At 40.7% G+C, this 27,113-nt stretch overlaps 1 protein-coding gene across 1 annotated transcript in view; it reads left to right on the top strand.

Moving 5' to 3' along the window:
- The window catches only part of LOC115371540 (protein turtle homolog B-like), a 139,220-nt gene that overhangs the window by 30,145 nt on the left and 81,962 nt on the right, over nucleotides 1–27,113 (top strand). The window contains 2 exon segments of the mRNA XM_030068973.1: nucleotides 7,466–7,657; nucleotides 22,707–22,853. Coding sequence (XP_029924833.1) covers nucleotides 7,466–7,657; nucleotides 22,707–22,853 — 339 coding nt within the window.

Below are 27,113 nucleotides of genomic sequence, written 5' to 3'. Positions count from 1 at the left end.
CCAAGATACATAAAACATTATTACTGATGAATCGTGTTGTTCTGAGGTGATTTCCCCAATAATTTTGTGACGCTTGTCTCACGGCTGAGTGGTCTTCTTAGCCACCGCATGACCTTGAGAGTAAACTGTGAGCTTTTTGTAGGAGCCGGTGATGGAGTCCAGAGGCAAAACAAGGAGTTCATAGCAGTCTTGTGAGTCTATGAGCTCAAATTGCCTTCATGGAAACACTGGCCAGGCTGTCTTGGATGGTGAACGGCCTCCTCTTTTATTATTATTTCACAGTGGCAGGCGTAGCAGTTGTTTGGTGAGCAATGTTATAGCTCAAAGAAGAGTTGCCGTTGAGATTGTTGTGGCCATTTTTTCTATACTGTGTTATATGCCCCCAATGTGTCTTGGACCCCTTGGCTTATTGGAATGGAAAAATTATTAATATCTCCATTAATTACCCTGACAGAGGGCTTTTATTTTTATTACTGGCAACGATGTGAGTTCAACTTTGGAATAAGATACAGTAAAACTATTACGTGCAGGTGCAAGGATAATAGGCTGCGCGATTATACATTGACCTTGCTAAGTCATCAATAATTTATGTGGCATTGTGTAAAAATCTCATTTATTTTTCATTTTTGTTGGCACTTAGCAGAGTCTGCCTGTTGTCCCCGCTCAGGCAGTGCCAGGGACAAGCCAAGGGACCGGCTTAGACTGGAGAGGTGGAAGCTTTATTATATTCAAAGTTGTAAGTGCCAACACAGAGTCCCAGCTGGAATAAAAAGCCTGAATGTGTTGTGTGTTTATGTGTCATGCGTGTATTGTTGTGTATTTATTGCACCGCCCTGAATTATCCTGCATGGCTTCATTTTTCACCCTGAGTAAGTAAAGGAATACACTGTTTTATGAGCAAGTCTGCAATGTGAAAATGAGTCCCACTCCAGCTGTGACAGCTGTCCTAAAGTTGATTGTAATAAGGAATTACAATAAGCCATGAAATGGAACAGGAATAGGGAAAAACAAATGGTCTCTTCATTAACTTCAAAGGGCAGAAGGTGTATTTTTTCTTTTTTTTGTGGTCAGGTTTCATCATTGACTTAAATAGTCAAATTAGAGAAGCGAGAGTGCACTGATTGGGCGTATTGTAATTTTTTCATATATGGATGAGAAATCTTTTATCTTTGAGACCTCACAACCTAGAAGCAAATGTCATCCATAAATCACACAGGTTTTTTAAATCATATTGTGCCGGGGGATTTTGAAGCAGAATACACTCTTAACACACTAAAATCTCATAAAGATATATTAATAGCAGTTGGTATGAGACCTCCTCTCGCAAAATGAGATCAATGTTGAGAAGAGAATATATTCAAAATCTCTTACCCTAAGGATGAAGAATGAATAATTTATGTCATGAAATGTTTTGCCAGTGAGGCAGTAACCCATGTTAGTAGAGGGTGTGAATACTTTGGCAAACTGGATGTTTTTGTTATTGGATTTTTGTACTTTCCCATAAATTTTATTGACTTTCAACATCAGTTGTGGAAATTCTTAAAATTCACACACACAGGAAAAAGACATATATTGCAAACTAATTCTGCTGTATAAGAAAATTTGTTAGGTTAAGGTGGATTGATTTTTTTTTTTTTTTATGTTGCTGCTTTACTTGATGCAGATGGCAGCCTCAAAATTACACAGTTTCCTCTCTGTTCAGGTTACTGTGTCTCCCTCCAACCTTGGTAGTGTGTGCACCTCAGTTGTTACACCTTGCGATGGTGCCTTTCCCCTGGGTCTTTCTTTGTAAATGAGCTGAACCCTTATGGGGGACAGGATGAGCATATTACCTCTGCTCGCTCCCTCCCTGTCTCTGTCTCTCATCAGTATAAACAGTGAAGTCATACCTTCCAAGGGACCTGTTTTTGTGCTTTCTGCGATGATGTCACCGGCAGCCAATCAACACGTAGCGCTGCTTGAGGTGGTGTGTGTGTGTGTGTGTGTGTGTGTGTGAGTGTGAGTGAGTGAGGGAGTGGGTTGGGGGGGCTCACCACTGGGAAAAGCACTCCTGCTCCGTTATTATCTGGTTCTGCCGGCGAGCATGAGAGCACACACGCACATCAAATCGCGAATCCACAGGCTCGTTCTGATGATGTAAGAGGGGAATATGTACAGTACATAAGCGTGTTCTCTATGTACAATATGTTACTTGAAAAAAATAAAAAAAATAAATATATATATATATATATATATATATAGATGAATTGATTGTGCTGAGTGTTTTACCAGATGGCTGCAGTGCTACAGTGACATGCCTCTGGATGTGCACTGCAGCCTTCATCTCAGGATTTAGGGAAACACTGCTCTTCAAAGAAAGCTCTCTGCTATTTGTTGATGTCGATTTCCTTGTGAAAGAAGGTGGTTTTTTTTCATCCCATTCATCTGACATTTGTTATTAGGCTTAATTATGAGATAACCATGCTCTGTTTAGTGAAAAACTAAGACAACTAAGTTGCTCTCTCATGGCGACCTTAATTCAAGGTGACTGTTGAGGCTTTTCATGCTTTTGTACAGTAGGCTCAATATGCATTTGAAAGCTCACCCGAAGATGGTTATTTTGGTTCCGGGTAACACCACTGAGAATTTATGGATTGTGTTGAATGGATTTTGAAGTATTACAGCGATGTAATTTGTTAGGTCATTTCTAAAAAACTGCATAGTCTGGTAATTGCAAATGTCAGGATGGAAGTTCAGCGAAATCTAACTCTGCAAAGATGAATATTTGGTTTTCCATCAAGCTGTCTGGTTTATTTTTTCGTCCTGCCCTATTCCTCACTGTTTCGCACGGCACCGCTGCATGGAAACAAATCTAGTGGAAGATAGCCTACAAGCATCGCTGCCTCACTTTTCCATCTTCCTCTCAATCATTCTTGTGTTCTTCATCTTTTTTCCTCGTCCCAGCCGGGCACTTCTTGCAGGCCATAGATTATGATGCTTACATCATCCGCTTTTATGTCCTGACTGAAGAAAGCATATGGCAAAAATAATCTTGCCTTTTGGGTGCATTCATACAGAGTTGACCCCCTTAAAGTTCATGCACAAAACACAGAATTTGTGATGATTTAGCTGAATGCTAGATTGGGAGTTGTTTCAGGAACACTTCTACTTTTTACACTTTTCATCCATTCCTGTTAATTGTCACATCATGGATGATCATTTTGTTGTGTTTGCAGTTTTTCAAATTGTGGATTATATAAATGTTTTGATTCATACGACGACATATTGCGATCATTTTTGCAATAGGTGTCAGTACATTAAAGAGATAATTTGGATTTATTGACAAAAGGTGGTATGGATACCTGAACATTATTTTCTAAAGCATCCATTGCACCCATATCGTGCCTGTAATGTTGATGCTATGTCTTGGAACTACAGTGGAGCCTGTTTACATATCGCTATGCCTCGCTCTGCTGGCAGGAATATTTGCACAGTGGTACTCTGGCATTAAGTTTTGTTTTGGGTGTATTTTCATCTCCATGGTGCATGAAGCTGGTGCTCCTTGCCAATGCAATTTTCAAGCAAGGTTTAATTCTGCAGTGTGCCAAAAACGTGTTAGTGAACTACAGTGACCAAACTGACTGGAAAGACTCACATGTAGCCTTATAGTCAGCTAATGTCTCAATTCCATTAGTTTATACTGGGCTAATAGACTTAAGTGTCCCCTTAACAGTGTCATAAATCACTTCACTTTTTTTGAGTTTTTATGATTTGCCTGTAAAGATAACTTCAGTTACTTTCATTTTTATGTTGCTCCTTAGTAATAACCGAAATTACTGATGTGTCCTAGCCCTAGATGTTTGCGGTCAATGCTTCCTGATGCATACAACTTGATACAAAGTGCCTGTTACAATTAGTTTTTATTATGAGATAGAAGGCACGCAGCAGGCCATCATCTTTACTCAGATGATCCCAGCGCTCCCCGGCTTCCTTACAGGCCGCAGAGGGATGAGCAGTGAGTACATCTGATTAGCCGTATCGACTAGTAAAATGCTACCACACCGGGTTTCCGCTCATAAAGGCAAGCTACACAGTAATTAGCCCGGGATCGATGTGTCGGTCCAACAGCTACCCCACCGACACACGGTTTCAGTGGGACTGGTTCATCAGAAAAACGAACAGAGTGAGCTCCTTTTGCGTACACACAGAGTTCTCTGAAAGCTTTGTCTGCCCACGTCATGTCGGATGAATGAGCTAAAAAGATTCTCATTAAGACACGTCACATTCGGTTGTCTGCAAGTGCTTTTAATATTTCTTTCCTCAACCCACTGGCCATGGCTCCGTAATGAATTTGTCACTCGCACACTTGCCACCTTGAGTGATGATACTCGCGTTTGTGTCATCTCACACAAACACCGGCTCTGTGAAACTCTGTCGTCTGCTCTGTTCTCCCGACCCTTTTCTTTTTCTGAGCCGAGCCCTCGTTTAGACGTGTGGTGTCATTTCAGTGAAAGTGGTGAAATCGTCTCACTAGACAGTAAGGTGTATACTTCCAAAGTGATGTGGTGACTGCTTTAAAGGAGTAGTTCATCCATTTTGAGTTTTTGAAAATATTATTTTACTTGCCTCCTAGCTGTTATATAAGGCAGTACAGGTGCTGTCTTCCTCTCATTGTTACCGAATGCTGGATACTGGCTGGATGCTCCGAATGCTAACCGTTAGCCTCCTGCCATTCAGTTGGACTTCCCCCCGGCTAGCATTAAAAACAAACAAACAAAAAAAAAAACCTTCTTGATCTCCTCAAATTGTTAGGTAAAGAAAGTTTGAATTTTATGATGTGTTGCAGATATTTTTATAGCCCAAAATTATGTTTAAAAATGAATAATCAGTAGAACTATTTTCTTGAGCTCTCTTTCGTGGCTGACAGGAGCCTGAGAGGTACATGAAACGTGTGATCAAGGAGAGCGGAGGAAAAGAAGAAGCTAGACGCAGTAGTACTTTCCAGCTATGTTTAGTTGTGCAGGAAAACTTTATATTTTTGTCCTCGAATGTGCACACACGTGTTCGATGAAGAAAACAAACAAAAACAAAAAATCAAATTTCTCTGTTCTGGCTATTCTTTCTCTGGCGTGGAGTGATACAGAAAGTGTAGAAGTTACCGGATCTTTCTGGATGTTGATAACAGAAAAAAACAGTTATAAACAGTAATATGAGCAAAACTATCATCCATGTGCCCTTGGTATTCATATGTGCATTTTAGTTTGGGAAAGCAACACTTGTAAAGTGATGTTAAACCCTCTTTGAGGAGATAAAGTTGATTATTTTTACGAATCTTAGCCGGGGGGAAGTCCACCTCAGTGACAGGAGGCTAACAGCATTTGGAGCATCCAGCCAGTATCCAGCACTCAGGAATGAGAGAAAGGTAATATTTTTCAAAATGGGTTAACTATCCCTTTATGATTAGAGAAGCAAGCTTGTGAAGGGAAGGATGGGGATTTGAGCCACAGCACTGGCCCAAGAAAAATGGAGGCGAAGTTAATGAGCAGCAGACAACTGGAATATAGTCAAGCGCCCTTGAGCAAGGCACTTAACTCCCAGCTGGTCCAGTGGAAGTGGTTATTGGATACCCTGCAATAGTACGCCAAAATTTAATTACTAATTAATTAATTTAGTAATTTCCCCCCATATTCACTCCACTTGCTCTCACAAAAAAAAAGACCATCATCCGTCTATTTAAATGATAATTGGTCTAATTAGTTTCTCATTCATGTTCACTTGTTCTTACATCATCTTTCTACGCTCACAGGAATATTTTAAGGGCATTAAGACCCTGACCTCGCAGTTTTGTGGTTACGAGTCCAGTGATGTTGGTGATGTAAGCATTGAATCTTGATCTAAGATCTAAGAGCAACCTTACCTTAGCTTGGAAAACAAGTTAGGACTACAGTTAAATTCAGCTCCATGTCAGGTGTGTGAAAATCTGAGTGTGTGTGTGTGCGTTTGTGTGTTAAATGCCATATTTGACATGGTGCATGAGCATTTAAGACACTGCTCAAAAGTAATTTTTATCACAGTGTGTTTCACTGCTAATTTTAGTATTTTATTGTTTAATTCTTTGACTTGTTATTAAAATCTTTACTTTTATGTTTTATTTTATTTTGCTCTGTGCAAAGCAGTGTGTATGATTTGTATTAAAAGGTGTTAAACAAATTAAGCTAAATGTTATTAGATTGCCATTATTTTGTGTGGGGGAGGAGTGCATCGTGCTGTGCAGAGTCCCAGTCAAATCAGAGGATAATAGTGAAGACATGTGAATCCCAATACTTCATCCTCAATACTTTATGCATTTCCAACACAAACTGACCTGCTAATAAACACCTTTTGAGTCTCAGCTGTGAGACCAACATCACCTGACACTTCAGTAATAATTTAATCTTTGAGACACTGAGTGATCTTACCGGCCTTAGCTGTTTGTTAACGTTGTTACTGCCTCTTTTTCTGTCTTTGTATATTTGTTTATTGTTTAGACAGATGCAGTATGATGTGATTGTTGCATTAATACCGGTGGTTTGGAGCTATAGTTTTCACTTCTCAGACATTGTCAGCCTTCCAAGTGATACTGACTTCTATGGCAACGGGATGGAAAACAGCAGTGTTTCATTATCACATTTGAGACTGCTCTTGGCTGGAGATATTTTAAGAGTTAAACATGGACTGGTGAATGGCTCTTCACTTCATCATACAAAGGAATTTTCTGACGGAAACTTCCTCTATACAATGAAGGAGTGCATTGCGTATGATCCTTACTTTTTCATTTTTTTTATTTCAGAGAATTTGAAAACTCCTCATTGTGCAACATGAGATCATATTTAACTTGCATGAATGAAACAGGATGATTGACTTGTTATACATTTCTCATGGTTGTGTTGGTCTCTACTAGCAAAACGCAAACGAGTCAAACCTTCCCCTCCCGCATCGTGGGAAGTTGCATTTTATCTGATATGGCATATATTTCCATGCTTTCGTGCACACATTAGGATCGTTGAGGCTCTGTTTGTTTGAGACGGCTCTCCAGGTGTTTGCTGTCAGCTCTGTGGCTGCACAGTCCCTGCTTGTGCAGTCACATAAGTGTGCGCACAACTTCAGCGAGTCTAGCCTCGAAACGATTAATCTTGAAAATGAGCCGAGGAAGGGGGAATGCATTTTAAACAAACGAAATTAAGCGAAAACACACGGCCCAAAGGACGCCAGTCACAGTACAACCATTTGTGACAGTGTACTTGGGGCGCAGAGAATAAAGCTGTGTGGAGGTTTTGAACCGTCTGCCGGCCGAGCCTGTGCACACATTACAACAATTTGTTTTACTCGAATTGTGCCATTTGCCTGTGTGAACATTTTAGTTTTGCTTTATTCCACTGCCATATTCCACTGAAGATTTCCACTGGACTCTCTCAGCCTGACCGCTCCTCCTCTGCCGTTACCCCAGGTGCCCACGGAGTGCGAGAGGAACCCCAATTCGTGACGGCTCGCGCAGGAGAGAACGTCATCCTGGGATGCGACGTTTCCCACCCCCTGAACGGCCAGCCCTACGTGGTGGAGTGGTTCAAATATGGAATGCCCATCCCCTTCTTCATCAACTTCCGCTTCTACCCTCCTCACGTGGACCCCGAATACGCCGGTAAGATGGAAAATGCAGTCTCATTCACACCACTCCCGTAAATATTTCATTGCGTTATTTGATTTATTGGCTCAAGGAAATTACCACACCTCTAAACGGTTGGAAAGATCATGTTGTGACAATAGCTGAATCAGTGTATTGCAGTAGAATCCAAGGGGTCTAATGTTTTTTGCTTAAAATGTTTTAATTGAATCAATCATAATGTAATAGGAATGATAATAGGCTGATATTTTCATAATTTAGTTCATGGAAAAGATCACATACATATTTGTTGCCCTTTTGGGGGAAGGTATGTGAACCCTGTAGCTAAATCTTCTTTATTAGTGACAAAGTAGCGGTCAGCTCGAGTCGTATTAAGGTTTTAACACAGTTGGTATGCATACATGTATTTATTCCAGTTAATATGATCTCAGCTTGGGCAATATTTGAGATGTGTAATCTGCAAATCAAAGAGGAAAAATTACCTGCCCTGTCTTGCAATCCATATCTTCATTTGCACGTCAACCCAAAGACGATGACATGGTGGCCAGATGACCAAAATTTCTATCAGTGGGGGTTTAGAGGTTGGCAGGTATGATCTGGTTACCTGACTGGCTAATGTAAAATAATGGAAAAATAAGCTCTGTTCACACCAATTTCATCAGATGTCAGCCACCAGTTTAAAACAGAAGATTAGAAGAGAGTGTGTGCTTGGACAACACAGATCCGGCGATGTTCTCGACTCGGTTCACACTCGCAACCGTTACTTCAGGCTTTACTGGATTTTCTGGGGATAATCTTAAGGAAGTGGGTCTAACGCTGCTGCCACACAGGTTCAGCCAGCCTGGGGCTTGAATATGGGGCCAGCTAACTTTGGAATTAGCATATGTGCAACGCTTGTTAGTGCAGTATTTAGAGCCATGTAAACCCAAGGCTGATGGAGCAGTCAACTTTTAACCTTCCCACCGTGGCTTTGCTCTGCTCTTTTCCAGTCACCTGGTATTTTCTTGGATGCACTGTTAATATGTCACCTTTCTGTGTGCCACTTTTACTATAATCTGATTATAGGGCACGGCATTTTTTGGATATAGCTACTACATGATAGCATTTGAATGAACTGCCATGTTGATTATTTGCTTAGGCAGTTTTGTGTTAAATTTGGTATCACCTTCCCAGTTTGTTCAGCAGAAATAATTTTTCTATGAATCAATCTCTAGAAACATAATAAATGTATTGCAGGGTACCATCATTAATACTTTTTCTCTGTCATTTCTGTCCCCTTGTCTAAAATACACTGAACATACATCCTCTTTTTTCCGACAAATGGCTTGCTGGTTATACTAATGCTTTTTGTGTAACAGGCTGTAGAAATACTGCACAAATGAGGATCTGAGCCGTATAAGATTTTGGGATATAATTTAACAGCAGCTGATAATGTTCAAATCTAAAAATGCTGTTATTCCAATTAGAGGAATTATACCATTAGTCAGCTATATGCAAGTCGCCAGGAGTCAATATCTGTGTGGGAGCCTGTTGATTGATTGGCCGCAGTCTGCATCAGATAAGGGAAAAGGTTTCTTTTAAAAGTGTCCTTTACACCTCTTATCCCACCTGCCTGCTGCAGTGAGGAAAAAAAAATGGTGTCACTGACCAGGAGATTGTGGCAAAATTACCGAAGCTTAGTATAATCTTTAACATCTGCACGCTCTTTGTCGTCGCTGATTTGATCAGTGATCAGAAAACTCTGACAGGAAAGCCGGCGCAGGTGAGGTTAGTTTTACAGGATGAGGGGACCAACCAAAGCATTAGGTTGCATTTGTATTCCTGATTCTAACAAATACACCACTAAATGTGAGCCCAGTTGCCAGGAAAAAAAATGTTAGTATTTAATGTTTCTGCAAACCAAAGGTGATGTTGAAAGGTAATGTTTTCAGTTGTTGTGAACAAAAAATGCTGCATTAGGATGTAGGCGGGTGGTGGACGGCACAATCTCGATCATTAGATAGATAATGTAAGGTAATTAGTACGCTTGTGTTTTGTAACCTTAACCGTGACCTTTTCCTAATATTAACCATATTGAAAACCTTTTTCCTAACCAACATGACCTTTTCCAAACCTTAACAATATAGTTTTGGTGGCAAATGTTACTATTGAAGCAAAGAAAAGTGGCTAAAGTAGCTATGGCGATAACATAAGCCAGTGTTCAGTCACATGACGTGGACGCAGGCTCCACCACATTGGCTGCAAGTGTAAATGCTGATATGCAAAACATTTCAATGTGAGTGTTGATTTACAGAAAAGTAAAATGGCAACATTTTATTCTGGCGGTTGTCTGGGAATGAACATCTGCTTCTTTCCCAGTCTTCTTGTATCATTTGAATAGTTGCAAATAATTCATCACAGTTTGATTGGTACTTGGTCATTTTGGGCAGGTTTTTGCAAATTTGTATACTTATGAATTAGGCCGTTGAGTATGAATGAGATCCATTCCTATTGCAACCCTTGACACTTTAATTGTAATAAACTATATTTTTTGTTTAAATTTGGCCAGTAATATGCAAGTTACTCGCTATTGCTACTTTATTTTATGTCACAACTTTGACGTAATATAAAGACAAACAATAAATTACATTTCCATAGGTGTAGATACTGATGGACGATATAGCCACAACGCCTCTTTTCTTCTGATATGCACAACTTTACACACTCTGTGGGGATACGTTTGATATGTTGTTTTTTTTTAATTCATTTACTTGCATAACCTGTTAGCTTCTACATTTTCCCGTTTTAAGTCAGACAACGCTGGCTGTAACTCGAGCAGTCACTCCCTGCAGCGGCCGAAGACTCAGCTCTTTGTTTCGCTGGAGTTTCCAAAGTTCAGTCGCCAACTGGAAACTGACACAAACCTCCAAGTGTGGTTCAGTGTATTTTCCTGATTTTACATCATGGAATGAAGCTGGAGGTTAAGGTCAAGCTGCAACCCCCCCATCTGCATAAAGGCTAACATTGTGGAAGTTGATGGGGTTGATGGGGTTGATGGGTCGAGCCACTGTCTCCCAGATAACCGTCTGCGCTTGGTCTCAACCAACTCTTTGTCCTTTTTTAGAGACATGAAGACGGAAAGAACGCCAGTGGGAGGAAATGAGGCAGACAGAGGGAAATAGAAAATTAATGTGAAAAAAAGACAGAGAGAGAGGTGGAGATAAAGTGGTAGTTAGGCAGGAAAAGAGCAAGGGAAATTGAAGATGAAACTGGAAATACAGGGAGAGAGAAGAAATATGTCGCAGGAAAAGGGTCATGATTATATTGCCGGGTGTCTCCTATCATCATGCGGGATCTCCACGTTGGTCCAAAAGAATGGTGACATTTTAAAGCGACTTGTCTGCAGGCATTTCCTAAAAGCTAATAAATCTGCTTTGCCCTTCTTCTGTCAGCTCTGAGGAAAGTTTTGGGCGATTTATTCAAATCAGGCTTACACCAGGCTCAGATGAAGATTAATCTTTATAGAAAAGAAACAACGGCCCATCATCATGTATCTTATCTTTCTTGCCTTTAAAGGACAATTAAAAGTGAAGCACAGGTGGTGAGAACCAATCCAAACCATATCATTAGCAGCACCTCTGAAGAGCACCTTCACCATAATAAGAAGTCAGCTCTCAGGATCGGAGGGACCTTGATGGGAAACTGAGGACCCAAGGCAAGTCCTCCTGTGCCATCAGCGCTCATGCCAATCAGGAGGAGCGGGCGCCGTGACAGACTGCCATTTGTTGACAGCAGGAAGTTGATAGAAAAGACAAGAAGTGAGGTTACACTGATGGAACAGAACTGGGTTTGAGGAACAGCTGGTCTCGTGTTGTAATTAGGAAACGTCCTGCTGGCTGCTGCTCTCGCTGCCGCCGGCGCGCTGGACTGTTCACCAACAACAGTCCTCTGTGGGCACGAGTCAGACCGGGCGAAGCTGAGCACGGGAACTGCAAAATAAACCGAGATTTAAATCAGAATACCGCCAGTTTAAGAGTTCTCCTGTGTTTTTCCTGTGATTTCTTATCATAGACCCAACAAACCACAAGTGACGGTCATGTAGTAATGATAAATGTATGTTTAAATTATGGATTTGGATAAATACATTTTGCCGTGGTTGATTATTTACAGCACAGTTTAAATGAATATTCAAATATTAACACTTTGAAACCCAGGACCTTTTATTTTGAAAGGTTTCATTAACAAAAGCTGCTTCATTTGGTTTTATTATTATTAATATTATTAATTATTTGGGGGAATTTTTGGTTAACTTCTTGTGATTTTGTGAAACAGATTTTGACCTTATTTTTAGTAATTTGCTTCGAATTTTTTGCTAATTTAATTTTGAACTCATTTTTATAATAATTACAAATTGTTTTCTTTAAATTTATACTACTTTTTTATATAATGTTTTGCGATTTATTTATTTATTTATTTATTTATTATTTATTTTAAGTTTTTATTAATTTCTTGCAGATTTTTTGCATAATTTCTTGCTTATTTGCTTATCACCGTTTTTCTCATGTTTTTGAGGTCATCAAGTGAATGTCGGTGCTGAAATGTAAAAAAGACCAAAGTATATGATGGATGAAAACAACGGCATTTCTCCTCGTTCTTTCTGCTACTGCATAAACGTTCTGCTACTTTGGTGAGGTTGTCCTCCTCACTTCTGGAAACAGCTGCATGCCTTTTAAGATAATTTGGCATTGCTGTTGTGCAGCCGCGGTGCAACAACCTGGTTCTGCTTCCCTTACGCTGAACAGGACTGCCCTTGACCTTGGTGAAGTTTGCCCACGCTGGGCTTTTGTGTGGCTTTATAAAGGCATAATTGTTACCGAACGCAATTACCAGAGAGTGAGTACAAAACAAGGCAAAAGACAGGGTGACATTTTTTTTTTTTTTTTAAATGACATCAAGGGGTATTTCACCAAACAGAATTAGCAAGCCAGCCGCATGACTTTCAAATGTCATGTAATGTAATGTCATGTTTTGAAATTTGGGAATTTTTTTTCCTGATAATAATCCTAAATCTAATGTTCGAGTTTTGTCTCACAGATTCAGAGCTTTACCACCAGGATATAGAATAATCTTTTTTCTGTCTTGGTAACACTCTAATCCTGCTTTGTGAAACATCCCCCAGTGGGCCTCACAAGCCCCACATCCTCCAGCGGCTCCCGCTGAGCTCTTTGAACCAAACATAGTCAGCTCCAATTTGTTAAAATTATTCTAATGATGTAACGCAATACTTAAAAAAAAACATGTCAGTGGTAAAAAGATTAAAACCAGCATTGGTCCCCGTGACTGAATGATCAAATATTTATTTTTTATGTCCCATCTCTATACTCTGGCGGATCAATGTTCCACATACAGATTGAAGGAGAGGAAGTGGTTTTATGTTTGCAGGATATTCTTATTTTTTGTACGACATAATATAGCTGATCCGGCAAATGCACCCTGATCCGCAGAAAAGAATTGGGGATAGTGTTGCAGTCTTTTCCACTGTGTTTTCTTTTTTGTTCTGTATGAAGTTGACAGCAAGCAGCATTAGAAAAAAACAGAGTGACTATTCAGTAATACAGATAATTCCAACAGTGTCATGTCGCTCAAACTCCCCACCCTGTGACATCCCAACCAGTGACCGCCTGATAAGAAGTAATAAATTACCGCTTGTTACTCACTTCACAATGCATTTTTATTCATTCCCTTATTGCTCAGTGTTAACAATACTTGTTTTATTAGTTTTCTGGGACACCCTCCAAAAATTGTTGATTGCAGTGTCAACATGTCAAGATAATACGTGCAGTCCTTAATCACAGTTACGGTCTCTTCACAGTGGCTGCATTAAAGGACAATTCCTGCTTATTTACTGTTATGTATCACTGTAAATCATCTGTATAATGTAGTGAGATATTTGCTATTTAGCTTTTGTCCTGGTCTGTTTTCACTGTAAATATTTTCAAACAGAACACCATCTAAATGTTATGATTTACTCCTTATAAAGATGAGGGCATCAAGTTAAGGGTGCAGTCGTGTATAAGGTAGATAGATATATTTTATTTATGGTCAGGCACTAAAGTCCAAGGGATAACATGTTAAAAGACAAAGAAACATAAAGATGCCTGAGACATTCAACATAAAAAACTAAAGTAAAAGAAAGCTTTAATTTCCATCTGATCATGCAGACTGGTGGAAGCATCTTAAATTAGCTTGTATGTTTGCTTGATTTGGCCGTGACCAGCTGAGAAAACAGGGATAAACCTAACTGTCGGGAACATAAGTTAGCAGTTCAAAGGAATTGTGCAAAACTACACGATTCCTTGCAAAACATCATCTACATGAACTAACGATAACTCGTGGCAAATGTGTAGAAAAAGACATTGTGCATTCACGTATAAAAAGCAGACACACACAACACACCGTGAGAGTGTGCAGAAAGCGAGGTACAGTGTGTGCACATTCCTTAATTATACAGCACTATTGGACGTTATCTCACTAATGGCATGTTATCATCAAGAAGGCAATCAGCACCTTGTGCAGTGCAGCGGGGGTTAGCACATCGGGTCCAGGCACCTCAGAGTTAAAATAATCAATGGGGCCATTAGCTGACCCCTAAAGCTCCCAGTCAGTTCTCACATGTGCACTACAGCCAGAGCTTAATCAAACCTCTGTGGTTACATACCGACAGCTTCAACACGACTTGTACTCACTTGCTAGAGGTTTTTGTTGTAAACTATAAACAGTGCCTTATAGTTTACATAGCTGTAATAAACTTGAACTTGAATATAAATTTGGTAAGAGAGGGGTCATACCAAAAGTCACACTTTTTATTGGAAAAAGTAATATTGCTACACAACTTTAAATAATTGTTTTTTTTTTTTATGTTTTCTGCACTTGTGTTGGGGTATCAATATTACAGTAGTGCTTTAGCAAGCAACATGTAAACACCCGGCGTTGCTGACCGTATTCCCTTGAGTGGCCGTGAACCTGTGATGACAGAGGCTGCAGAGGGCAGGGAGCCCCTGAAAAATTGGACCTCTTCCCCAGAGCATTTATAGCGCTCTCAGAAATAACCTTGCCAGTGAATTGTGCGTAATTAAAAACCTTACAAAGAAATTCCTCTGCAGGGCTTAACAACAACATGACATATTGTCACTGCTCCACCGAGTATTAGAGAGAAAGAATGGGCCTAATTGGCCAGTTTTATCAAGAGATACTCAGTGAAATTACTGTGCATGCTGTTGCTTTCCCTGAATAAGAAAGAGCTACAAGTAGCTGTGAATTAAGCCCCGCGGTGGCGTCCCCTCTTTCGCTGTAGTTTCAAAAGATTATCTGGATGGCTTGGATTGCATCGTAATGACATCATCCATGCCAGAAATCCAAAAGGCTGCAAGAAAGACGGTTTTGATAAGAACACACTCGGCTCAGCTGCACCGAGCCATGTGCACGACGGCTTCAGTCTCTTTTTAAATGGACCGAACGTCATACAGTGGGGCTTCCCTAAAGCAATTCATTCATGTCATCAGCCCAGTCTGTTGTCCTACGCATGTGAAGCGCGTAACACTTGTTGAGTAACAAATTAAGGCAGAGAAGGGAAAAAAAATATGTGGCAAATCCTGCACTGCACCATGCAAAATTAGAGCAAAGCCAGCAGAAGCTTTGTGTGAAATGAGGGGGATCCGCACGGCTTGGTATTGACAACCAGAAGACAATACATACGACACTGATACACAAATTACTTTGAAGTGTGTTTGAGTTAATCTGTTTATTGTCACAAGCTTTCAGTCATGTAATGGTGTGCTGCTAACCACATTAGAAAGCATAAGAGAGGTCTTCACAACAGTTGAGGAATCGGTTTTAGTACTGAAAACATCAAATACAATCAGGTAGCAGTGAACTATAGGGTTAGCTGGCTAAGAAGCTAATTAAGATTAAGATTTGACGGGACTTCCAAGGCGTCATTTGAGGACGAACAGTGGGAAAGAGAATGAAATGAGATTAGAAGGCAAAACATAGATGGGGGATGACTAAAATTTAATATGAAGCACAGAGAGGCTGTAGTTATGGGCTCTAAATTTTGTGGCGACACATGGCAGGTCTTTGCGAGGCGAAGTGGTATATTTGTCCGGCGCTCACAGGCTTTTCCCTGGCCTGTGCCTGTTTCATATTTTTGTGGCTCGCCGTGAACTTGACTGCACCGAGGCGGGAGGAGAGGTGCAGCAGGGGGTGTATCGGTGACGATCAAGCAGCGCGGCACAATTTTAGTGACAAGGATTACCGGGATTTGCTCTGGTGTGGCCCGCCTACTCAGACCGGGTCAAAAATACAATGGCGCAAGGTGCAGTTGTGCTCTGTGCTATTTTCGTGGCTTTAACATGTGGTGTCTTTCAGCAGCTTACTGGCCCTTTTCGGAGATGACATGATGGCTGATTTGACTTTGGTATACATCACAAAAAAATAACATTTTACATTCATACATTGTTGTGTGAATGACTGCCATCGGTGTGCACTGTGATGTATGCAGAAGGGATTGTGGAGGCAGCTGCATCCTCTAAGGCAGTGGTTTTCAAAGGGTCTCAGGGTCTTAATTCCCTCAGTAAAAACCAGGAATAGTTCAATTTCGTCGTCTCAGGCTGCATTCAAACACCTTCACATGCATTTACGCACATCATCATTTTAATCACCACAAATATAGCTTCTTTGTAATTTGTAATAATAATTTTTGCTAATTTTCTGGTCATTTTCTTACAATGTTTTACTAATTTCTTGATTAGTTTCAGATCATAGCTTGCTAATTTACCTGTCACCTTTTTCCCATGTTTTTGAAAGAAATCAAGGGACTAAGCCGAGGAAAAAAGGCAATTAGCAAAACAAAATGTGGGAACATCAATAATTTAATATTAATTATTACAAAATTATAACGTGTCAGTTGATTAAATGTCATATCAGTGATGCTTGATTGATGCTTGTGAAGTAAATATCTCTTCATGTCAGGGTCTCTATAGGGAAAAATGACTTCAAATGGGGGTCCACAGTTTATTGAAGGTGAACTTGAGGGTCCAGAAGGTGAAAAAGTTTGAAACTCCTGCTCCACAGATATCAGCGACTGGTTGGTGGGCGCTCTTCTCATGCCTGTACCTGCGGTTCACCATCAGCTTCTGTTTGGCACCAAAGGTGTTGTTTTCTCCCAAGCTGATTTAATTTAAGGTTCGCTTGAGGCTTTTCTGCGCCTCCTTCACAAGGATATCAGTTTCATCTTGGGATAAGCTTCTGTGGCAGAATCGCTCTGCAGTGTGCTCTACATCACAGCTTTGTCAGGGTGCCGTGGCACAAAGCGCTTTGAATTTAAAGGGAAGGCGAAGAGGTGATTTGATTTATCATAAACTTATGTAAGGCCCAGCCTCCCAAAAAATGTATTCATCCTCATTCACGCTATTTGATACACAACAGCTGTAATTTGGACAGTTTTAACAGCCTCATTTGGGTCAGTTGAGTTCACGGTCTAATAGAAGAACTAAAAGCTCAGTATCATTGGTTTACCAGAGTCCTCGTCTGTTCTTACAGCCCAAGAATGTACAAATGAGTAGGCAGCTCATAGCTCAGAGTTTATATTAAAAGATATGATGCAGAGGAGAGAAAGAGAATGTGAAGGAGGACAGGAAAAGAGGAAGAGAGAAAAAGAAGTAGCTGTAATATTCATGGGATTGTGTGTCAGGCATATTTTCGTGATTACTTAACTCAGTAAAAAAAAAAAAAAAAAAACCCTTCATTGGATACTATTACTGACATAGTCAGTCTGTTTTCAGTGTGACAGTGCTGTTTAAAGTATTATCAGTAATTACTGTTATCATAAAAATATTTTTACAACATTTATTTTTAAATACATGAGATAGTAATGTAAAGCAACAGTTGTACTTTGAAAAAGGAGCAGAAACGACTATTGACATCAGTTCTCAGTGGCCAAAATGCAGTTCCTACATAGTTTAAATTTACTGCTGGAGAGCGGTTAGACACTGGGACCAGCAATGCTTTAACAGTAAAAGTCAGAAGAAAGTTGGACTTAAACCACTTAGTTTGGAAATTTGTTAGACAGTATTGGAGAAGTGATATCTGAGGGCTTGAAAACACTCAGGTAGGGATGTTGGAGGAAGCGAGAGCTTGCGCTGCTCCGTGGTCTAGAGTTGGCCTTTTGACAGATTGCCTTTAAACAAAACCTGACACTTATTTTATGAATTTGTTTGGGGTGTTTTCAACAGGCAAACTGTTTAATAAGTTCAAATTATAGGTTCTGTTTACCTGCCAAAACAATCAAAACAATTGGCAGTTTTAATGAGGAAAGATGTATTAAAAAATCAATTGTTGGCAGCTTGGACTAAGTTTAAATGCATGACACACTGTTGTACAAGGTTTTCTGTTTGGTCCATGGGTATATTCTAACAACCACCAATTCATGTCATTTTATTCTCTGTACAGAGTAAAAACTGTGATCCTGGAGGGTCTCACTTATGTGTACTGGCAGTAGCAGTTACTGCACTTAATTTCCTGCCATTTTATCCATTTCTTTAATGTTTCCATACCTTTAACTGGACCATTGGGAATGCTGTATTCAAAACTATAATTTTATTCATTTATTAGCCTTTATGAAAATGATATCATCACCTAGGGCAGCACGATATAGTAAAAAAAAATCATATTGTGATTATCCTGAGAGATATTGCAATTGCGCTAATACTTGCAATTTAAGTAGGAGTGATAATTTTTTATCATAATTTCATTCTAACTGAAAAAAAAAAAAAAAAATGAATAAAATGAGGATGATGTGAGTTTTGCTGGAGTCCGCATCAAACCATCATGTTGTTTTACATCTGGAGAATGATTTGTATGGTAGGGCAATTCTGTGGCTCCAAAATACTGTTATATGTAACTTATATAAAAAAACTGTACCTGCTGCAGTTTGGATATGGCAGTTATCCATATTGTGATTTTGGTTATTTGTGCAGCCCTATATCAGTATTGACCACTGGGATGCATGCGGTAGATTTACATTTGTTATTCTTATTTCCTGTGTAATTGCAGTAACCAGCATTCAAGTGCATGCAGACAGAAATGTCTGAGGACAGCTGCAAATGAGCTGAAAGCTGAAAATGATGCGCTTGATGTTTCAAATATTTGTCATTCATTATAAAGTTGCTTATTTGTTGCATATACTGACAAGTTTGCACAAGTAATTTTCCATTTGGACTGAAATGAAATCGTCTTTGCAAACACAGGCGTAATAACCAAACCACAGGAGGTGTTTGATTGACAAGATGCCAAAATAGTCCATGGGCCTATAATTGATTATTATGCGTAGAGCACAGTGCAGGGAATTTTCTGCAAAGGAGGAAGAATTTGTTCCATGTTAGGACTCTCTAGCGCACCTAAATAAACAGAACCAACTTTCCATGAACACTCAAAAACACTCATCCTGTGTTGTTATTATGCGCACAGCGAAGGTGCATATGTGGAATTCACTCCACTATGTTGCTGTATACAGTATGTGAAGGTGAAGTAAAGGTCAGCGCTGTGCCGTTTGTGTACACAGACACACACGTGCACTATTCCTTAAACACACAAGTTTGCGAGGAATGTCCAGGCAACTGTTTGCACAGACTGTTTACACAGAGAAATGCAGTTGGAAAATAGGCAGGTACAAGCAGAAGCAGGAGCGGTGAGGGATCCATCCATACACACATCAAATGCTCATATACACATGCTTAGTAACTTAGTCATGGATTCTCTCTTTCTCTCACACACACACACACTCACACACATACACTTTCTCTCTCTCAATTCCTTCTAGTTAGCCAAGAGTGTAGACAGACATGGTTGGAAGCCGGACAAATATAATCTGATATATAAATAGCCCGACCAGGACACACACACACACACACACACACACACACAGACATACACACACTCATACTCACACACAAGCCAGGCAACAAACATTATTTTGACTTTCTACCTTAATTCCCTCAGACATCCGCCAATGCAGCTGATATATTTACCTGGTGTGTTGTGGTGCAGAGGGGATTTAGGAAGCCAAACAAAAAATTAGTCAGGAATACTCACAAAGTGGAGAGGATAGGAGAGAGGGAGGGGATTAATGAGGGATAGCCGGGCTTTGATAATGCTGACGTTTTGAGCCGGCGTGTGCTCCCTGAAAGCCCTTTGTTTAGCCCGTATTGCCAGCTGCCATCTGTTATGATCCGGTTGCCAGATTGCCTGGAGCAACATCATCAATCCCCCTCTTCCAGCTTTTGATCTTTAAAAGTAAAAAGCAGCTACGCCTGGCCCTGCGCTCGCCAAGTCAGAACCCAGTATCTGTTATGATGGATTGTGACTCCCACATGACCTCAAGGGTTCTCTGTTGTCATGTTGGCCACTTCCCACTCCTCACAGGGAGTAACGACCTCTCCTTGCCTCAGTGCATCTCCAAAATAGACTGCCACACGCACATGGTTGTGGACTAGAGAACACCACGGTAGTAAGTGACAGACTTCACTATGCACGTACTACAACATAGTACCCCACTTCAGCAAAGTGGCGCAGGAGACGGGAGTACATTTTCTGCTGCAGTGTCTTCATTTAGAAAAAGATTTCACGCTACGATTTTGCAGCACCGGTGCCCCTCAGTCCCTTTCTAATCAGATTGATCACCTTCACTGCTGGAAATGCCAGACTCCTAAGTGAAAAATCGTTGAAAATAAAGTCCATTTTACCAAATATTTTTACCAGAAAATTATCCTCCCGATGACTTAAGCTGGCTTTGACAAATGTCACTGAATACCATGTTTACTAGTTTGCCGAAGGTCACTGGCCACCGGTTAACACCTCACGTTCATCATGTTTTGCACTTGCTGGCGGCCTTGCTTGAACTCCAGACAGTCGACTGTCAACACCGGAGCCACTCGGCCAAGAAAGCTGTATAAACACTGTCTCATCCAGTCCACTTGGATAAGAAATTTCAGATATTGCTGGCCAAGCAGCAATATCTGAAATTAGCGTTGAGTCTACACCACAGGGCAATATCATGCTGGATCGGTTATATTATGCTCTCACCGCTAAGAAACTCGGCCCACTCATGACAAGAGTTTTCATTTTATCCTCAAATGACATATTCGGTGCCTGTCTCGCTCATAGTGAATAGCAGACTTAAACTGTGGGCCTGGTTGCAGTGTGCAGGGTACAGTGCTCAGCATAAATGAGTACATTCCAACAGATTTCTCAGAAAAACAGCTCTCTCGCTTTAGAATTAACACCTTCTGTCAGATCCTATACCATAAAATATTTTGTGCAAAATTGGTCTATTGGTGTTAAATGAAATAAGTCAGTACCAAAAACAAAATTGGAACTTCTTACAAAATGATTTATGATCAGGGTGCAAAAATGAGTGCACCCCAGTGAATGTCTTAGGAGTAAAACCTGATAAAATTCTAATTAACAGGAATTCACCAAGAGATGACTCTAATCCATCATCACACAGGTGGCCACCACATAACTGACAGTTAAGGGTGGTATTTAAGAGAGAAAATCCACTTCCATTCAATGCTGACAAAAATGGCACCACATGGAAGAGAAAGTGACATGACTTGAAAAAGAAAATAATTTCTTTACAAAAAAAGGTCAAGGTTACAAGAAAAATTTGTAAACCATTTCCCATAAGTTGAAATATAGTAGCAACAGTGATCCAAAAATTCAAAAAGGATGGACTTGTGGGAAGCTCGCTTCGGCATCCAGGAAGTTAACGCCTTGACGTGAGCGTTTTATGACAAAAAGAGTGGAAGAAAATTGGCATGCAAGTTCACCACAGTTAGCTAAAGCATGAGAGGGTCAAACTGGGGCGAGTGTTTCCCGTGACACAACGTGACGTTCACTGCAGAGGAGCGGCACGCGTCGGTGTCGTCCACAAAGGAGGCCACTGCAGAAGCCCATGCACAAAAAAGCCCGTCTAGCATTTGCCAGGGCCCGTGTTGACAAAGGTGAAGACTACTGGGACTCCATACTTTTGAGTGTTGAGACAAAGCTAAATTTTTTTGACACTGATGGCTTCCAAACTGTATGGAGTCACTGGGGTGAGGAGTACAATGAAAAATGCATGGTACCCACAGTAAAGCGCAGTGGCGGTGCTTCTCAGCGGGGTTGCGTAAATGCTGCAGGTGTCGGGGAGTTGCATTTCATTGATGGTGTCATGAATTCATAGATGTGCTGTGAAACACCGAAAGTGTCTAGAAGAGTTGGTGCTGTTGGTGGCCATGTAAAATATTAGATTTAGTAGAATTTGTTGGAGGGTGTAATCATTTTTGCCACACCTCATTTGAATAAAATGTATTATTTTCATGTCCTAATGATGTTAGGTGACCTCACTTTTACGTCAATAAAATAAATGTTTAATAAAATACAGTGATTTATTGTCATATTCACTGAGAAATGGCTAAAAGTCTTAATTTTCAAAGGGGATGTACTGTATTTACAGTACATTACAGTATATTAATAACACAGATTCTAGATTTTTCTATATTTTTATAAATGAATAATACAATATTGATGATAATTACTAGAGTATAATGCAATATATATTTAATATATAGGAACTCAAGGGGTGGGATCATAAAAGTTTTTAACGTCTTCCTACTCCCTTTTGAACATGTGCTGGCCATCTAGGAAATAACATTGAATTTATCTATTTTTTTTTTTTTTTTTACTTTTTCTTCTACTATTACCGTGTTGTTGCATTGTCTGTTGTCCTTATACAACATGTTCAAAGTAAATGAATAAATAAAATGATAATAATAATAATAATAATAATAATAATAATAATAATAATAATATTAAAAATAATAATAATAATATCTGCTCTAAGGGGGATTTTCCCATTAACAGTCATGTTACTTTTCTCCTTGTTTCCCCCCATGTCTTCCCTCTTCTCTATTCTTTGTTCTCCCTCTACTTCCCTTTTCCTTCCTTCCCTTTATTCTTTTTCTTTCTCACCCCCGTCCCGCTCATCCAGGCCGGGCCAGTCTACACGGCAAGTCCTCCCTGCGGATAGAGAAGGTGCGTTCGGACGACCAGGGCTGGTACGAGTGCAAGGTGCTGATGCTGGAGCAGCAGTATGACACCTTCCACAACGGCAGCTGGGTGCATCTGACTGTCAACGGTAAGGAACAGGAACACGACTGCTCAAGGCTGATAACAGACTTGTGCAAATGATATTATAAGACATAAGATGCAAAAACGCTGGTGTTGAAATGCACACACACACACACAGGACATAGTAAGACTGACATGTCAGTTTGCTGGTGTATCAGGCTGATTTTTTTTGGATTGGATATTCATCAGTCAGTTTCAAGGCTCTAATGTGATGGAAATGAGGTGGCTTGATCAAATATTATTTCATAACTGATCAATACTGCACTGGTTGTCTATGAGAACACCCCAATTCTAACATGACATTGTGATCAAAGTCTACAAAAGTATTATTGTTGGTTCTGTTGTTTTTACCATTATTACAACATCACAACAATACAAAATTGAAAACTTGTAATTTTGGGAGTTGTTTTGACATGAAAATATTTTTTTCAAATGAAAGATATTGCATGTTGGCACAAAATATCAGCTACTGAGCAACAAGCGTGTTATTTCCAGCTCCTGGAGCAAGACACCAATTTCCACTCATAGTTTGTGGTGTCAGGATGGCCTCATGGTGGCTGTGTCATAACCGGCTGTTATGTGTTTCCGTGAGCAGCCGCGTGTCCTGCCTGCGAGCAAGACGCCGAACCCCTCCTGCACCGTGCATCTCGCTGAAAGTTGCTCCGGAGGCGAGCAGCAGTTAAATGCCTAAAATGGAAAAATGCACCGAACACAAACACAAACACTCACGGGACTTACTCCCCTCGCAGAGGCACACACCGAGAATATCCCTGCACTCGCTCAGTTGCTCAAGCATTCATGGAGTCAATACAGTGTACAATGACGCAAGTTGCCGTGGTAACAGACACACCAGACACGGTCCCGTACCCCCTCTCCCCACCCCCGCCCCCGGCCCCCCCTCCCCACGCACCCTCGTGGTCACAGCACATTAGCTCAGTTTCATCAGTGTTGTTCTTGTGCTGTTTAACTTCGCCTTGCACCTCCTTCCTCTCGCGGCTCTGGCGAAACTCCAAGTGTTTAAAGGCCTAAGGCATCGTCCTCTGCCCCTTTTCTGTTCCTCTGTCTCCGTCTACCACCTCTCCGTTTGTTTGCCACATCAGACACAACTCCCAGAACTTAATCAGTTAAAACACAGCTAATAAAAGCCGGTGGCACAGGTAAACCAAGTCGATACTGTCTGTCGATGGGATGTTGTACAGGACACAGCTGACTGATCCACTAATTACACCAAACTGTTGAATTAAATGTTGGTCAGGGATGTTCTAAAAAATGAAGACTGATTTTGTTGTTGACTGTAGAGGGACTAAATTGAGACTGGGAGTTGGGAGATATGCAGAGATTAAAGTCAAATCAAAAGCGGAATAACAGAAAATGCAAGTCATCCAAAATAGCAACACAGCGAAATGCCTGTTTGAAGCTGTGAAAACATAAAATATATGGTTAGACATATCCAAAAATGCTTTGTGTATATATATATATATATATATATATATATATATATATATATATTGCACTGTACTTTAAGCCATGCCACACTACAACTGGGAACAACTGTCTGAGTTACCAGTCTAGATTTGAAATATGATCCTGCTACAGCACTTCAAGAATGAGATCTTTTTGTCCTTTTTGTCCTCCTCGCTGATTTCCCCAAAGATGTTCACCAGGGAAATTAGTGGGGTGAAAAAAAAAAAACAGAGAGTTGCACAGCCCACTCTTGATGTTTTTATTGACTAGGAAATGAGTTTTGGGAATGAGCAAATGGTAAAATCATAAAAAAAAACCTAAACCGAAATTGCAGCTAAGTGTACTGTTTCAGTTTTTTTTTATGGAGAAGCGAAATGGAAGGGGGAGAATGTGAAGGTGCAGGAACTAGCCAGGTGGGCGATCTGAGAACGAACCCTTCAGAGCGGTTGCAGTGGTGCAGTGGTCTTTAAAACTTAAGCTGTTGTTAAATTGCTCAGGTACAACTAAGAAAATGACAGAATTTATCATTTTTTTGATGTACATAAACACAGATTTTTTTTTTCTTGACTGCTGCCAAGTAATTATCTCTGGCTTGGAATTGGGAACCATTACAAAGGACTTGTTTTGTTACTACAGTGAGCGCAGCACTAAGAGGCTTTGACTGACTATCACAATGCAGTGCACCCTTGGAACTTGAAACTGTACCAACTGTATGACTCCTACCGTCCCCGAGAGCACCTACTACTTAAACACTATGTGTCACCGGAAAACGGCGGCTGGGTGTTACTATTAAAAGCGTATCGTTACCCCGGTCCCTACACGACTCTTTCAGCACCACGTTTTTGAAGTCTGGCTAATATTTTTTAGGAGTGTCTTGCGGTTGACAGCATCCTCAAGGTTCAGGGCCTTGGCACTCACTGATGCTGTGTGAAGCTCGAGCAGTGCTTCTATTTATAGGTCCCCATTTGCAATCCACCTCTCCCTATCATTGTCAAACGTTGGGGGTTGTCAGTGATTAGTCTGAGCACTTTAGCCGTCAGCTTCATTGGCAATGAGGAAGTAAGTGATGCATAGATTGTGGGAGAGAGAGAGAGAGAGAAGGAGAGAGAGAGAGAGAGAGAGAGAGAGAGAGAGAGAGAGAGCTACAACATGCTAATGCTTCTCCTCTACACACTGACACTTCTGCCTTATTCCTGTGAACTTTTATCACCCTCAAACCTCTTCCTGACAGAGTGTGAGTTTGAGAGAGGGAAGGAGGAAAAGAGGATGGAACGGTGAGAATGATGTAATTGTGGAGCACATCATTTGCTTCGACTTATCGCTGATTATAAACTTGTAAGTCAAAGTGAAAGGAGTGTTAGGTACGGTAAGGATGTGGCAAGACTACATTTGTACTAGTACTTACTGTAATTATCTAGATTGTCATACAATGTAATATAAAATACTGTAGTGCCTGATAAGTAATAACTTAGCATCTTACTGAGCGCTTAGCCCAGTGCTGTATGTATCTAGTGATGAGCCACTGAATGCAGTGAATCTGCCCGGCTTCGCCTACATGTGGGTTGGGGTGAATTGGGATTTTGCTCCTGACAGGGAATGCTGAACTCATTAAAGTAAACAAAAATAGCAGGTTATATGTAAAAACCTTTTGTTAAAAATTCCAGTAATGCAGCCTGACAACAGTTCCTGAGAGTTGCAAAACATCTTATAGGCTATCCTGCAACATCATATGTCAAACAAAACAAAAATAATCCAAATTGGAAAGCCAGACACTGCAGTAATTAAATTGTCTTTGTTTACAGCTAAGCTGCAGTCATGGATGGTGGACACAGAGAGGGAAAAAATGCAAGAAAATCTGTTGTTTCTTTCCTCACCAGTACTATGTGAACTGGAGTTTAACTTTGGTATCACCCCTCTCATTGCCTTGCATGCTTGTGCCACATTACAAGGCACTGTCCTGACGTGCCCTGTGCAGCGATCTGCTGGAAAATGAATGAAAGCAGCACAAGTGGTTGCTTGGCAAATCTTGTTCAGGGGATCCGAGCCGCAAGAGATTCTAGGCAGACAGAAAATGAAAAGGAGTGCACAGGGAATAAACACGTATAGTTGCATGCTTTATCGATTACGAGTGAATAGGATTGTTGGAAAATGATCACAGTGCAGTGGGCAGTATATGGGATGTTACTGTCCACTTCTAAGGTGATGTAGATGACTGCCGTTGCCCCCCTCTCCTTCACAGTGCAGGCCCCTCTCCAGCATGAGGTGATGCCAAGGAAGTCAGGTTCAGATCTCCCAGGGTTAGTCTTCAACCACTCCCCTAAAATAGCTTCAGCACCCCCTCCCGCTTCCCATCCCTCCCTGTTCTGCAGCAGAACTCTGCAGTGCCTGTAAGCTGCACAACAGCCCCTCCAATCTCTCCCTCTCTCTCCTCTCAGTCCTTTGCTCCCTCCCTCATTTTCGTGGTGTTGCTTTCTCTCTGCCTCCTTAAGTTGTTCCCTGTCTTTCTCTTTGCCTCTCTCCTCATCACTTCTTTACATCTTTACTTCCTTCCTTCAGTCTTTATCTCTGTTTTTTCTCTCTCTCACCCCCTGTTTGGTATTCTCACACACACACACACACACACGGTGACATGCACACTTACACACATACACACACACACACAACACTGTGTTTCTCTCCCTGTTTCCTTAGCACAGGTTGAGGTCTTTGAGGAAAAGGGGATAAAAATGTCATTGTGCCCCCTCCCCGTCATGGTCTAAAAACAGATTTATACACGACCACTTGCCACTGCTTATCCCCTATA

Source organism: Myripristis murdjan, chromosome 14 (assembly GCF_902150065.1).
Source record: "Myripristis murdjan chromosome 14, fMyrMur1.1, whole genome shotgun sequence".
NCBI classification, from domain to species: Eukaryota; Metazoa; Chordata; class Actinopteri; order Holocentriformes; family Holocentridae; genus Myripristis; species Myripristis murdjan.
This window is presented reverse-complemented; position numbering and strand designations above follow the sequence as displayed.